Source organism: Piliocolobus tephrosceles, chromosome 11 (assembly GCF_002776525.5).
Source record: "Piliocolobus tephrosceles isolate RC106 chromosome 11, ASM277652v3, whole genome shotgun sequence".
NCBI classification, from domain to species: Eukaryota; Metazoa; Chordata; class Mammalia; order Primates; family Cercopithecidae; genus Piliocolobus; species Piliocolobus tephrosceles.
In genome coordinates, this window is record NC_045444.1 from 12235695 (window position 1) to 12249350 (window position 13656).

Sequence of the window (13656 nt, forward strand, 5' to 3'; positions counted from 1 at the left end):
CTAGACTGCAGTACTGGTGTGGCCCAGGCAGCATGCTGTAATCCAAGGGGGCCCAGGGTGACAAGTTACCTCACAGGAGAGTCACGCAAAAACTCAGGAAGCGACAGGCAGCTGCAGAGAGAAGAGGATACCAGACCAAGTCTGAGGACTCCTGGCCGGGAACGGCTTACCTTGACTCCATCTTTGTGCACTGCCCCTACATGCAGACTCCTTTCAACGTGGGCCTGCTTCTGCAACTTCTTTCTCTGTGTCTTCTCCAGCCACAGGTCATCCACACTGATGGGTGAGTGGTGAGGGATGCCCCTAGGCTGTGAAGGAGCCTCCCCGTGCACAGCCTCTGCAGAGATGCAGAGGAGGGCCCATGTCACCATCTCAGTGGTGAAGCAGGGCTTCTGGGCAGGCTCCATGTGGAAAGCCTTCTGAATGTGAGGGCAACTGGGCTTCTCACTTGCTGGTTCTTCCCAGGGCATGTGGTTCTGGAAAGCAGAGAGAACGGGCCAGGGGTCAGAAGTCAAAGGACATACCAACTGGGCACACACTGTCCTTCCTCTGCCCAGTTCCTTTTGGGTATAACACTATGTTTTGGTTAATTTTCAAAGTACAGAGTCCAGTGATATACTTTGTTCACAGTCATTTTGGAAAACGTGAAGATTAGGAACAAATCTTGTTTCTGTTAAAATGTCTACTTTGAAGAGTATTTTTTTTTAATCCAGTCTTCTATTTTGATCAAATAATTAGGCCTTGAAAGTCATTACTGAACTTGGCATGCTCATTAGAAATACTTTTTAAAGGCCAGCAACTGGGGTAAAAGCTCCTGCTTAAACAACATCCCTTACAAACAGAACCGCAGCAGAAGCACACTTCCAGAGCCCAGTACCCCTTCTAGCTTAACTCCGATGCTCACTGAAATGTAGGCAAGGCTCCATTTCACCCATGTTGCCACCACCATCACCAGTTGCCGTTACGCACCAGGCAACGTAAGGATTTCAAAATAAAATATGTCTCCACTAGCAGAATAGTTAGGCCTATGTTGGCATCACCAGCATCTCTGTTGTTTGGAATTTGCCACTGGGAGAAGAAATCCTTTTCTTCCCACGTGTTGTTCAAGTCTAACAACCCCCTATGCCCACCCCATGAACATCTACTTCATAGCAGCAACCTCTGTGGAACGGCATCCCCAAACACTCTGTGTGCACTGTGTGCTAAAAACTAAGGTGAAATTTCTTTTAAATATTTCAAGAGTCTGCCTTAAAAATGTACCTATACTGAAGGACTAAGGAGGCCGGGTCTGATAAGGCAAGAGTTTGCTAATACGTTGCTCCTAGAAAAAAGGGTTGGCAAGAGCAGCCCTCACTGGAGACTATCACAGGGACTGACCTTTCAACCCAACACTCCACTCCAGTTGTACAGGACACTGTTTTTGCTATAATTTATTACTGACATATCAGTTGGAGAAAAGTGGGAATGCTTACTTAATATTGGATCTCGGGTTTTTGCTTCTTAAATATCTCTTGCTGAACAGAATATGATGTTTATTTTGTAGGTAAGTATGTGGAAAATGAAGTTCTTATTTTAAATTAAGCTCCTGGATAGAGTTTATTTTTACGGTAGAAATTGTAGGGGGTCCTTATTCTGGAAGTCATTAGATGAGAGATTAGAGTATCTTGCATAAGAATTTTCTACAAGATTAGGATTTAATTATAAATTCTCTGCTTAATCTGAGGTATTCTAAAATTAAAAATGTATACATATGCATATGTATACAATGAAAGAGAGAGAGATGGAGGAAGAGAAATTGGATGGCTGGATAATTATTATATAATGGTTTTGGGGTACAGCCTGGGAATTAGGACTTTTTCTAGCTCTCCAGGTAATTCTCAGGTGCGGTCAAGGTTGCAAACCACTGATCTAATGTGTTTATTTGAGCTCCAAAATATTGCTCTACATTTGAAAACTATTTTCAGCTAGTTCTTTCTCCCGAAGTACCTTGTGGATCAGAAACAGCTGGTATCTCCTCCCTCAGAAACTCAGAGAACTTAAGCGACTTGCCTCAGAGCAAGTCCTTGCCCAGAGGCACCCAGCTGGATCCTCTGGGCTATGCAGCAACAGATAGACCATACTCCTGGGAATGGGTGAGAAATGGATTTCCAAGCCCTGAGGGAATGGTTGGCAATTTGTGTCTAAAATGCCCTCCAGGGAATTCTGAGGCAAGGCTAGTCTGGGACTTACGGTACTAGAGAGACAGATAGATTAGAGGGAGGCAAGGAGCTCAGGCTGTCCTGGTGGTCCTCATGTGTCCTAGGGGAGAGGGCCAGAAAGCAGACTTTGGGGTGGGATAATCTGAGTTTGACTAAAGGAACTTTTGTCCTTCATTGTATTCCCAAAAGAGCAGCATTAAGAAATGATGAGACAATGGTAGATGAGAAAGTTCAAGAAAATCTGGAAAGGGTAAAGTAGATGTAGAAGGGGTAGATAGTGCTGCAGAGCACAGGAAGCTATCTAAAGAAATGCAGATGACTTGGAGTTCGCATGGAAGGAAGCAGGCAGAGGCTCTGGTTTAAAGTTTGTAAGTGTGACCCTCAGTTAAGGTCCCATTGCAATCAGCCACATGACTGTGTATACTCCCCTTTTCATTTCTCCTACTCTCAAGCTGCCAGCCACGATCAAATTTGAGAGACTTATGGTCCTGAATAATTGAACAAGAATCTCCAGTTTGTGGGGACCACAAACTTACTGGTGAAAGCAGTGGAGAGGTTTGGGATGAAAACAGGATAACAAGAAAACCTGTGCGGTGAGCAAGGAGTGACTCAGCACCCTGCTTTATTCTTTCCCAGTATAATCCTGTATCTCCTCAATAAGTGACTGGAGGATACCGCTCTGGAGAGGCTGACCCACCTCAGAGAAGAGACCTCTAAACGTTGACTTATAAAATAAGCAATTTCTCTTTTAAAATCACTTGACAGGAAAGCACACTAGCCGATTAGCTCCACACGTGCCCACATAATATCTAAACAGATATTTGGTGTCTTACTCTAAAATAAATATGAAATTCACCCAAAGATTGGTAGGCATTTAGGAAAAACCTTCAACACGCTAAAATGACCAAAATAAACAAATAGGGGGAAAAAAAACTAAGAAAGACAAAATGTAAAGAAGAAAACTTCAAAATCACTAAAATTAATAACCTGAAGAAGAAAAAGGACACTGAAATCATCAAATAAGAACAGTATGCTATTAAAAAAAACAAAACAGGAAACTTCCAATTCTGGACAAGATGGCATAGACACACTTCTCCCTATTCGTTTCACTAAGCACAGCGATAAACCTAAGACATTATATATAAAACAAACATACGAAAACAAAGACATCTGAATGGTGGAGAGAAGAAAGTAGACCAGCTAGGGATCATAAAATACAACAAGGAATGACACACCAGGGAGTTCCCTAGGTTTTCTTTTGCCGCATATATACCACTCATACATGCTTCCTATATGGATGCTGAACAATCTTGCTGGAGCTATCACTAGGTCCAGACAGAAAAGTTCCAACAGAAGCCTGCATTCTCTAGCTAAAGGACCAGCCTAGCAAGACAGAAAACTTTTAGACAAATGCACTACTCAAGCCAAACATTAGGTAAAAACCATGAAACATACCCCTGTCTCCCTCACACCCCAGCAAAGCCTGAGTGAAGAACTCCCAACCTCACCTGTAATGGGTCACATATGTCCCCGAGCCAAGTGGTGTGACAGAAGGCTGATGGGAAAGCCTGAACTTTCTTGCCCTGCCAGTGTCAGTGAGGCCCTCCGCCATGGTGTCTGTGAAGACAATGTGTGTGAAGCCAGTCTTCCATCCTCTACCTGGTGTCAGCGAGGCGTTCCTCCCCTGCCCTGCTGGAGTAATGTAGGAGAAGGCCAGATAAAGAGCCAGCGCCTTCACCACCAGCTAGCATTCGCAAGGCCTCCTGATTCCACTGACAGAGCAGGCATATCACCATCTTGGACAAGCATTGCCATTCTAAAGTCCACCTTGATCAAAAACTGCCTAAAATCTAAAGGGCATCAGCCTAATGGCTAAGATCAGCATGACCATAAACCATAAATAACGTCTCTGACCAGAAACATTCCAAACCCCTCCCCAACCAGAGACATGCCAACCCCAAGATACCTTCTCCTCCAGCCAGAGAGATGTCAGCCCCAAGATAACCTCCCCTCCAACCAGAGACATTCCAACCCCACCATAAACTTCTCCCCCCAACAGAAATATTCCAAGCCTGTAATAAGCTCTCTCACCAATACATACTCTTAATCTGTAAGAGAGAGTGCTCCTGACCAAAAATCAGCCAGAAGCCCCTCTCAGGTTTATTTCCCAAAATAAACCTGTCTTTGACTGTTGAGCCACTTTTTGTGTTGTATTTCTTTCTTCTTTCTTTAACTCTTACACCATGCTATCGGTGCAAGCTTGGTGTAAAATCTTAACTCTCATCCCTGCCCATTAGTAAATGAAACACCCACCCTTGCATAAGGTGTCAATAGAGGCCAATAAAGGAATGTAGAGTTTCACCCAAACCTGGCAGTAATGAGGTAGTGCCCACCTTCCCACACCAGAGTGGAGTCAGAGGTGGTTTTCCAAAACAAGATTTAAATAAGATACAAAGACTCAAAATGCACAACCCAAAATACCCAGAATAAAATAGAAACTCATTAATCATAATAAGAATAGGGAAAATCTCAACTTGAATAAAAAAGAGAGTCGACAGACACCAGCACTGAGAAGACACAAGGTGCAGGAATTATCAAACAAAGATTTTAAAGCAGCCATCATAAAAATGCTTCAATAAGCAATACAAATACTCTTGAAACAAATGAAAAATATAACAGCTCAGAAAATGGGAAATCTTAGCAAAGAAATATAATATATAAAGAATATCTAAGTGAAAATTACAGAATTGAAAAATACAATAACTGAAATAAAAAGTTCAGTGGATGGCCTTACAGGAGAATGGAGAGGATAAGAGGATCAGTGAAAACCTGTAGATGGAAGAAACAGAATTATACAATCTGAACAACAGAGAGAAAACAGACCGAAGAAAGAAAGAAAACCAAACAAATAGAGCATCATAGACCTGTGAGACTGCAAAGAAAGATCAAACACTAGATAATTGGAGTCCAAAAGAGAGAGGAGAAAGTGGGTTGGGGTAAAAAAGTATTTAAAGAAATTATGCTCAGAATTTCCTAAATTTGGTCAAAGACATAAACCCATAGATTTAAGAAGCTGTGCAAAGTCCACATAGTATAAATCCAAAGAAATCCACATGGAGAAGAAGCATAAGCAAACTTCTGAAATCTAAGGACAAATAAAAATTATTGAGAGCAGTGAGAAGGAAAAAAGACACCTTCCTTATAAGAGAAAAACATTTTAAAAGGCATCAGACACCTGAAGGTCAGAAGGAAGTGACATAAAACTTTTCAAGTGTCACTTTTCAAGAAAATAACTATTAACTTAGAATCTTTTATCCAGTGAAAATATTCTTCAGTAATGAAGGGAAAATTGAGACCTTCTCAAAGAAAGGAAGAATGAGAGAATTTATTGCCTACAGAGCTACCCTTAAAGAATGGCTAAAGGAAGTTCTTGCATTCATTTTTAAATAAAAACTGTGATATTTAGGTTAAAATTTTCCTTTTTTTGCTTTGGATGTCCAAATGCTCCAGCATTGTTTGTCGAAAAGACCATCTATTGAATTGTTTTTGCACCTAAAAATTGGTGGGTATATTTGTGTGGGTCTATTTCTGTGTTCTCTATTCTTTTCCATTACTCTGTGTAATTTTCCCTCCCCCAATACTACATGGTCTTGATTACTTCAGGTAATAAGTATGAATTAATATCAAATATTGATTCCCCTCACTTGATTTTTTTTTCTCAAAGTTGTTTTAACTATTTTAGGGCATGTATCTCTCCATACAAATTTCAGATTATAAACAGATTTTAAAGGCCAGAAAATGTTCATTCTCTCTCTCACACACACACACACACACACACACACACACACACACACACACACACACAACTTAGAACTCCTAAGCAGAAACAGTATGTTGGAATCTTGCCACCAAAGTTGGAAAGGCTGTGGCTGGTGGACCAGAAAGCTATCCAGCATTCATTCCATGAAGTGGATATTATACCCAGCAGAGACCTAGGAAATCACCTGGTCCAATCCTTGACAGACAAGGAAACTGGGTCCCAGTATGGTCTTAATCCAAGGCTCACAGTCAGGTCAGAGTGAGTATTAAGACACCCACAGGAGTTCTGAATTTCCAGTCTCCTCTCATTCCTCTTGCCCAGCCACAGCTATTTCTGTCCTGCTCTCTCTTAGTCTTGGTGTCCTTCCTAAGCCCCTTCAGCCAGGGGCATGATCCTGTATGCATGCCTTCAGCAGACCTTGGAGCCTGCTTCCTCTGGAATCAAAGATTCTCTGCCCCCAAACCTGAAATCCCAGAGGAAAGAAATCTCTAAATGCAAACAGCACCAGAGGACTGCCTCATGCTGGTCTGCATCACACACACACACAGAAATACCCCACGGTCGGAGCGGATCACAAGGTCAGGAGTTCGAGACCAGCCTGGCCAACATAGGGAAACCCCATCTCTACTAAAATTACAAAAAATTAGCTGGGTATGGTGGCGGGCGCCTGTAATCCCAGCTACTTGGGAGGCTGAGGCAAGAGGATCACTTGAACCCGGGAGGCAGAAGTTGCAGTGAGCCAAGATCACACCACTGCCCACGACAGTGTGAGACTCGGTCTCAAAAAAAAAAAAAAAAAAAAAAGGAAATATGCCATGGTCTCACAGGTGGGAGGTGACACTGTGGAGGGTTAAATTCTATAGCATCTACAGATGAGGAAAACAATCCTATCAAGACTGCGGCTAAAGCATCAGGCATCAGTGGGGATGGCAACACCGAGGAGATTCCTCCATGTTACTAACATATGAGGCTGGACCTTACAGGGCTCTACGGCTTCCTCATCACTTGAGACTTGGTTCAAATGTCAGACCCAAAATCTCCAAGCCAAGGGTGCCCCTCCATCAAACCTCTCAACTCTCTTTCCCATTTCCTTTTATCTGAAATGGTCTTACTTGCTCACTAATTTATTGACTGCCGCATGCTGTCCTGTTGTGAGGACGGACATCCTGCTGTATTATTCAGTACAGTGTCTGCTGCATCCAGAACACTGCCCGCCCACAAGTGGCACTCAGAGAGCTCATTTTATCGACTTGATGACCACGTGAGAGGAACTGGTAGACTGGTCAGCAATGCTTACTGTACAGCTACAGTGATTAGGGTACTACATCAGTAGAAGGATGGACAAACAGACGAATGGAACCCAAATGCCAGTTATAGGCATCTCAGAGACCTACATGTCATAAGCAAGACCGTGAAAGTTTTTAAGAAGGTAATTTAAAGGATTCTCTTCATGACCTTGGGGTAGAGAAAAGATGGATACACTTGACAATATTAAAATTGAGAACTTCTGTTCATCAAAAGATATCATTATGGCCAGGCGTGATGGCTCACACCTGTAATTCCAACACTTTGGGAGGCTGAAGTGGGTGGATCACTTGAGCTCACAAGTTTGAGACTACCCTGGCCAATATGGCAAAACCCATCTCTACTAAAAATACAAAAATTAGCTGGGTGTGGTGGCTTGTGCCTGTAGTCCCAGCTACTTGGGAGGCTGAGGTGGGAGAATTGCTTGAACCTGGGAAGTGGAAGGTGCAGTGAGCCAAGATAGCGCCACTGCACTCCAGCCTGGGCAAGACTCCATCTCAAAAAAAAAAAAAAAAAAGATACCATTAAAGAGGGAAAAGACAAGCCACATGAAATCAGAAATATCTGTGGCACATTAACCAACAATGCAATTCTATCCAGAATCAGTAAGAGAAAGACAACTCCAAAACAAATGGACGACAGACTAGGAGAGACATGTCCCACAAGAGAGTGAGAAAAAAAATTATCTGAAGAATATGAGCCCTTTAAATTATCAGGCCCAAACCCAAAAGGCATTTAAGACATAATATCTCACTCCCCCTTCAGCTACATAGCTACCTCTTAGAGCCATTTGCTATGTGGACTCTAGACTAACTCACTCCAAGTAGCCATAAAATGCCACATACCTTACAGTTCAACAAGGTATAGCCAGTCACCAGCCAGTGTTACTTCTATAAACCAGTGAGAATTCCTAATAAACAACCTTTGTACTCACTCCCTCTCCTGATTCCTCCTTCTTTCTTTAAAAAATTTGAGCTTCTCTTTTGTTCTCTGGAGCACTCTCCAAGGCAACCTGGAAGTGTGTCCTGGGCTGCAGTCCTCAACTTCTGTGCTGAATAAACTCTTTTTTTTTTTTGAGACAGAGTTTCACTCTGGTTGCCCAGGCTGGAGTGCAATGGCACAATCTCGGCTCACCGCAACCTCCACCTCCCTGGTCCAATTCTCCTGCCTCAGCCTCCCAAGTAGCTGGGATTACAGGCCATGCCAGGCTGACTTTTGTATTTTTAGTAGAGACAGGGTTTCTCCATGTTGGTCAACCTGGTCTCAAACTCCTGACCTCAGGTGATCCCCCTGCCTCGGCCTCCCAAAGTGCTGGGATTACAGGCTTGAGCCACTGTGCCTGGCCTGAATAAACTCTTTTTAAACTAGATTCCAACCTTTTTGATTATTTTAGTTTGACAAGGGTATCCAGAGTGTCAAAGAGCACATAAAAAGTTCCTTAGGCCAGGTGCAATGGCTCATGCCTGTAATCCCAGCACTTTGGGAGGCCGAGGCGGGTGGATCACTCGACCTCAGGAGTTCGAGACCAGCCCAACCAATATGATGAAACCCCGTCTCTACTAAAAATACAAAAATTAGCTGAGCATGGTGGCAGGCGCCTATAGTCCCAGCTACTTGGGAGGCTGAGGCAGGAGAATTGCTTGAACCCGGGAGGCAGAGGTTACAGTGAGCTGAGATCACACCACTGCACTCCAGCCTGGGTGACAGATGGGGACTCGGTCTCAAAAAACAAAAACAAAAACTAAAGTTCCCTAGCCTCTTCAGACATCAAGAAAACGAAAACTAAAAATCACAGTGAGATTCTGCTACACACCTAGCAGAATGGCTACAATTAAAAAGGCTGACAGTATCAACCAAATGTGAATGAGAACACAGAGCAAAGCATACTCCTAATGAGAGAGTCTAATTTGATGCAATCACTTTGGAAAAATAATTTGAGTATTTAGTAAGACTAAAGATATGCATCCCCCAAGGACACCCCTAAAATGCACCCCACAGAAATACACATGCACGTGCAGCAGGCCCCTGACTCAAATCTTCATAGCAGCCCCCAACTGGGCACAACCCCCAAGTGCATTAGCAGCTGACTGAGAAAGACAGTGTATTCTGATGATTCAGAGCAACTCCGCATGATGATGAGAGAGCTGTAGGTTCGTAGCACAGCAAGATTGTTTCCTGTTTTTTATTTTTTGAGACCCAGTCTCGCTCTGTTGCCCAAGCTGGTACAATGGCGCGATCTCGGCTCACTGCAAGCTCCGCCTCCTGGGTGCACGCCATTCTCCTGCCTCAGCTGGGACTACAGGCACCCGCCACCACGCCCGGCTAATTTTTTGTATTTTCAGTAGAGATGGGATTTCACCGTGTTAGCCAGAATGGTCTCGATCTCCTGACCTCGTGATCCGCCAGCCTTGGCCTCCCAAAGTGCTGGGATGACAGGCGTGAGCCACCACACCCAGTCCACAGGATGATTCTTAATTAGAGCAGGGGAAGGCAGACACCAAATAGACTGAGTAAGGTTTAAAGGAATGTGTAAGGTTTTGATTATATAAACCTCGAACCGGGCAAGCCCCCACACCCATGGTAATAAAGTAGTAACATGGTAATGAAATGCAAGTGAACACCATGAGATGGGGCACAGTGGGTAGGGCAGGGAGGAGGAAGGGAGGTGGCAGGAAGGGGGCAGGGTGGGGGATATAGTGTTTCATGACCTGGTGGCAGTCATCTGGTGTGTGTTGACAATATAGAGCTACACGTTTATGCATTATACTGTTCTGTAAGACTTCTCTATTTCTCGACCTTGAAAAGCTTTAAAGAAACTGCAGGATGTAAAATCACAGAAAATTGAGATCTCTATACACGATAATATCACAGCCATATTAAATATATAAAACTTGTTTGTGGAAGAAATCTAGAAGTAAACAACAAAATATTAAGAATGGTTGTTTTAAAAAATTGGGATAAGAGAACTGCTGCTCCTTAGTATCGTTGTGCAGGGAAGAAGTGGGAATAACTGAATTCCTTGCAAATTACCATCAGATCCTGCTCTCCCAGGAATGCCCACAAGATGGCGCAGTCATTTCTACAAGGGGCGTTTCATATTCCACCACCATCCAGGGTTCTACCAGACAGAGGGAGCCTTTCTCAGCTTTGCCTCCCTTCCCATTCCCTGTGTACCTGCTGTTCTGTCTGTGGTCTGATGCGCAGTGTACTAGGCCTTCCTCTTCTCCAGTAAGGAGTGAAATGGAAAGAGGAATAGGAGCTCACATTTATGGGACACCCGCTTCATGCCTGGCCCTTTGCTGGATACTTTCTACTCATCTTCTCAATTACTGTTTGTTAAAACCCATGCAGGCTCCAACCGGGGCAACAAGGTGAGACTCTGTCACTACAAAAAATTAAAAAATTAGCCGGGCGCGGTGGCTCAAGCCTGTAATCCCAGCACTTTGGGAGGCCGAGACGGGCGGATCACAAGGTCAGGAGATCGAGACCATCCTGGCTAACACGGTGAAACCCCGTCTCTACTAAAAATACAAAAAATCTAGCCGGGCGAGGTGGCGGGCGCCTGTAGTCCCAGCTACTCCGGAGGCTGAGGCAGGAGAATGGCGGAAACCCGGGAGGTGGAGCTTGCAGTGAGCTGAGATCCGGCCACTGCACTCCAGCCCGGGCGGCAGAGCAAGACTCCGTCTCAAAAAAAAAAAATTATCTGGGTGTGGTGGCGCATGCCTGGGGGCTCAGCAACTTGGGAGGCTGAGGCAGGAAGATTGCTTGGACCTGGGAGATCCAGACTGCAGTGAGCTGTGATCTCGTCACCACATTCCAGCATGGGAGACACAGCAAGACCCTGAATCAAACAAAATAAACAAAAAACAGAAAGGCGCACACACACACACACAAAAACCCAACAAACCAAGCAGGCTGTCCAGGTGTGTGCCTGAGGCCCAATGCACCTGCTCCATCCCATGCACAATGCCAAGTGAGCACAGGGACCACTTCCAGGAATATCTGCCTTCCAGTATGTGCTTCTGCACCATGTATGTGTGTGCATGTGTGTGTATACAGTGTGTATACATAGACACACAGAGACATATATGTATATATCACTTTCTTTTTTTTTTGAGACAGAGTCTTGCTTTGTTGCCCAGGCTGGAATACAGTGGCACGGCTCACTGCAACCTTTGCCTCCCGGATTCAAGTGATTCTCCTGCCTTAGCCTCCCAAGTAGCTGGGACTACAGGCACCCACCACCAGGCACAGCTAATTTTTGTATTTTTAGTAGAGACGGGGTTTCACCATGTTGGCCAGGCTGGTCTCGAACTCCTGACCTCAGGTGATCCGCTCACTTCGGCCTCCCAAAGTGCTGAGATTACAGGCGTGAGCCACTGCGCCTGGCTTATATCACTATTAAATCAGGCTTGTTAATTCAAATACTGTAAAATCTTTTTTTGACTACGTGATTTAACTCTGAGTTGTCTAACACTAAAATGTCTTTTTACTTTTAAATCAAGTTCTTTATGTATTTTCAGGTGATTAAAAATATAAAAGGGCAATAAGCAACGAAGTTGGAGGGGTGTGAGGAAATGGGCACTCAGATACTGCTGTTGAGCGTCAACTGCCTGTCACTTCAGAAGTAATCTGGAAGCTATTAAAATACCCCTACCCTTTGTGCAATCCCACTTTTATATCCGACAGAAATAAAAGCATCGGTATCTAAGGACACATGCTCAAGGGCAAATGAGGATATCTAAGGACAAATAAGGGTGCTGCCGCAGCATTATTTATAAAGATCCCAAACTAGAGATTACCTCAGCGCCAATCAGTAGAAGAACCGTTAAAGGAAATACAGCATGGCCCTACTCTGAACTATTATGCAACTTCTAAACACAGCCATGAATATGAGGCGCTGGAGGGCTGTACCTGCTGTATGAAGCAAGCAAGAAAGGCGCAGAGCAATGTGTATGTCCGACCATGCAGTGTAACTCCCTCTCCCCAAACTGCCCTACAAACCCTGTGTGAGAACACAACGAAAGAGACACCTTAGCATACGGCAGTGTTTCCTTGCATGGAGTGGGATTAGACGGTTTTGGGGAGAGGCCTTTTCCTTTCTATATCTGTATTGTTTGGCTTTGTTTTTAAACTTTGTAGTAACAGTAACAAAAAAAAGGACCCCCCAAAAAACAAAACAAAAAAATCCTTTCATGTTTAACTGTGTAGAGATGCAGAAACAGGCTGAGGAGGTGAAGCCGTTTCCTGCTGGTAGTGATCCTATTTCAATGTATGCTGTCCACTCAGCCTTGTCGGATGCTCTGCTGGAAAACCCCTTCTCGCCCAGCTCCGCCCCTCTTAGCCTGGCCTAGAGGCGCTCTGCCAGCACCTCCTATGTCGCCTTCCCAGCCGTGCGGCCCGTGAGCCCGGGGGTGGCTGACATCTGCCTGCAGGCAGAGGGGAGCGCCCGAGAGGCCACCGCGCCACCGCATGGGACGGCTGTGGCCTGTGCTCCCCGGCTCTGGCCGCGCGGGAGACGTGACATCTCTTGGTCTAAAGAAGCGAAGGGAGCCTTACTTTTTACTTTTCGCAGTCTCCAGGGCACTCTCTTTCTGTAATTTCCAGAAAAGCTCCCTCATTCCAAGGGCAGCTGGGATGAGAAATCGCACCCTTGTCTGCTCCTTCCTGTGCCTGACCCTGCTAACCTATCCCAGACAGAAGCGGTCACTTTGGGGGAGAGACCATCTTACTGCACTAAACATTTCAGAAGCACCAACAATTCCTGTCTCTTTATACAAAATAAGTTCAGCTGGATCAAATTCTAAATACGATAAAATAGAAGCCATTAAAGCACTAGAAGACAACATGGGGAATTTTTAAAAATGCCACAGTGGAGAAGGACTAAGTTTAACACAAAAGCCTACACAGACCATTCAGTAGAAAATGGTCAGTGCTGGATGAGGCGGGTGGATCACGAGGTCAGGAGTTCAAGACCAGCCTGGCCAAGATGGTGAAACCCCGTCTCTACTAAAAATACAAAAATTAGCCGGGCATGGTGGCAGGCGCCTGTAATCCAAGCTACTCCTGAGGCTGAGGCAGAGAATTGCTGGAACCCGGGAGGCCCAGGTTACCGTGAGCTGAGGTGGAGCCACTGCACTCCAGCCTTGGCGACAGGGTGAGACTCCGTCTCAAAAAAAAAAAAAGAAAAAAAAAAAGAAAAGAAAGAAAAGAAAAGAAAAGAAAATGGGCAGTGCCTAGGGAGCAGGCAGTTCATACAAAAGAAAATTCAAATGGCTTGAAATTAAAGAAAAACACGAAATGAAACGATGAAATGCCAATTCCAGCTTGTTA

The 13656-nt window shown here is 44.5% G+C and overlaps 1 protein-coding gene and 1 non-coding gene across 3 annotated transcripts in view; one reads left to right on the forward strand and one right to left on the reverse strand.

The window, feature by feature from the left end:
• The window catches only part of ARHGEF4 (Rho guanine nucleotide exchange factor 4), a 210289-nt gene that overhangs the window by 116992 nt on the left and 79641 nt on the right, over positions 1–13656 (reverse strand). For both annotated transcript variants that reach the window (XM_023194730.3, XM_031936411.1), the window contains one exon: positions 171–476. In XM_023194730.3, the coding sequence (XP_023050498.3) occupies positions 171–476 (306 nt within the window). The remainder of the gene's footprint in view (positions 1–170; positions 477–13656) is intronic.
• LOC111528110 lies at positions 1265–1394 on the forward strand. Its single transcript, XR_002726869.1, has one exon.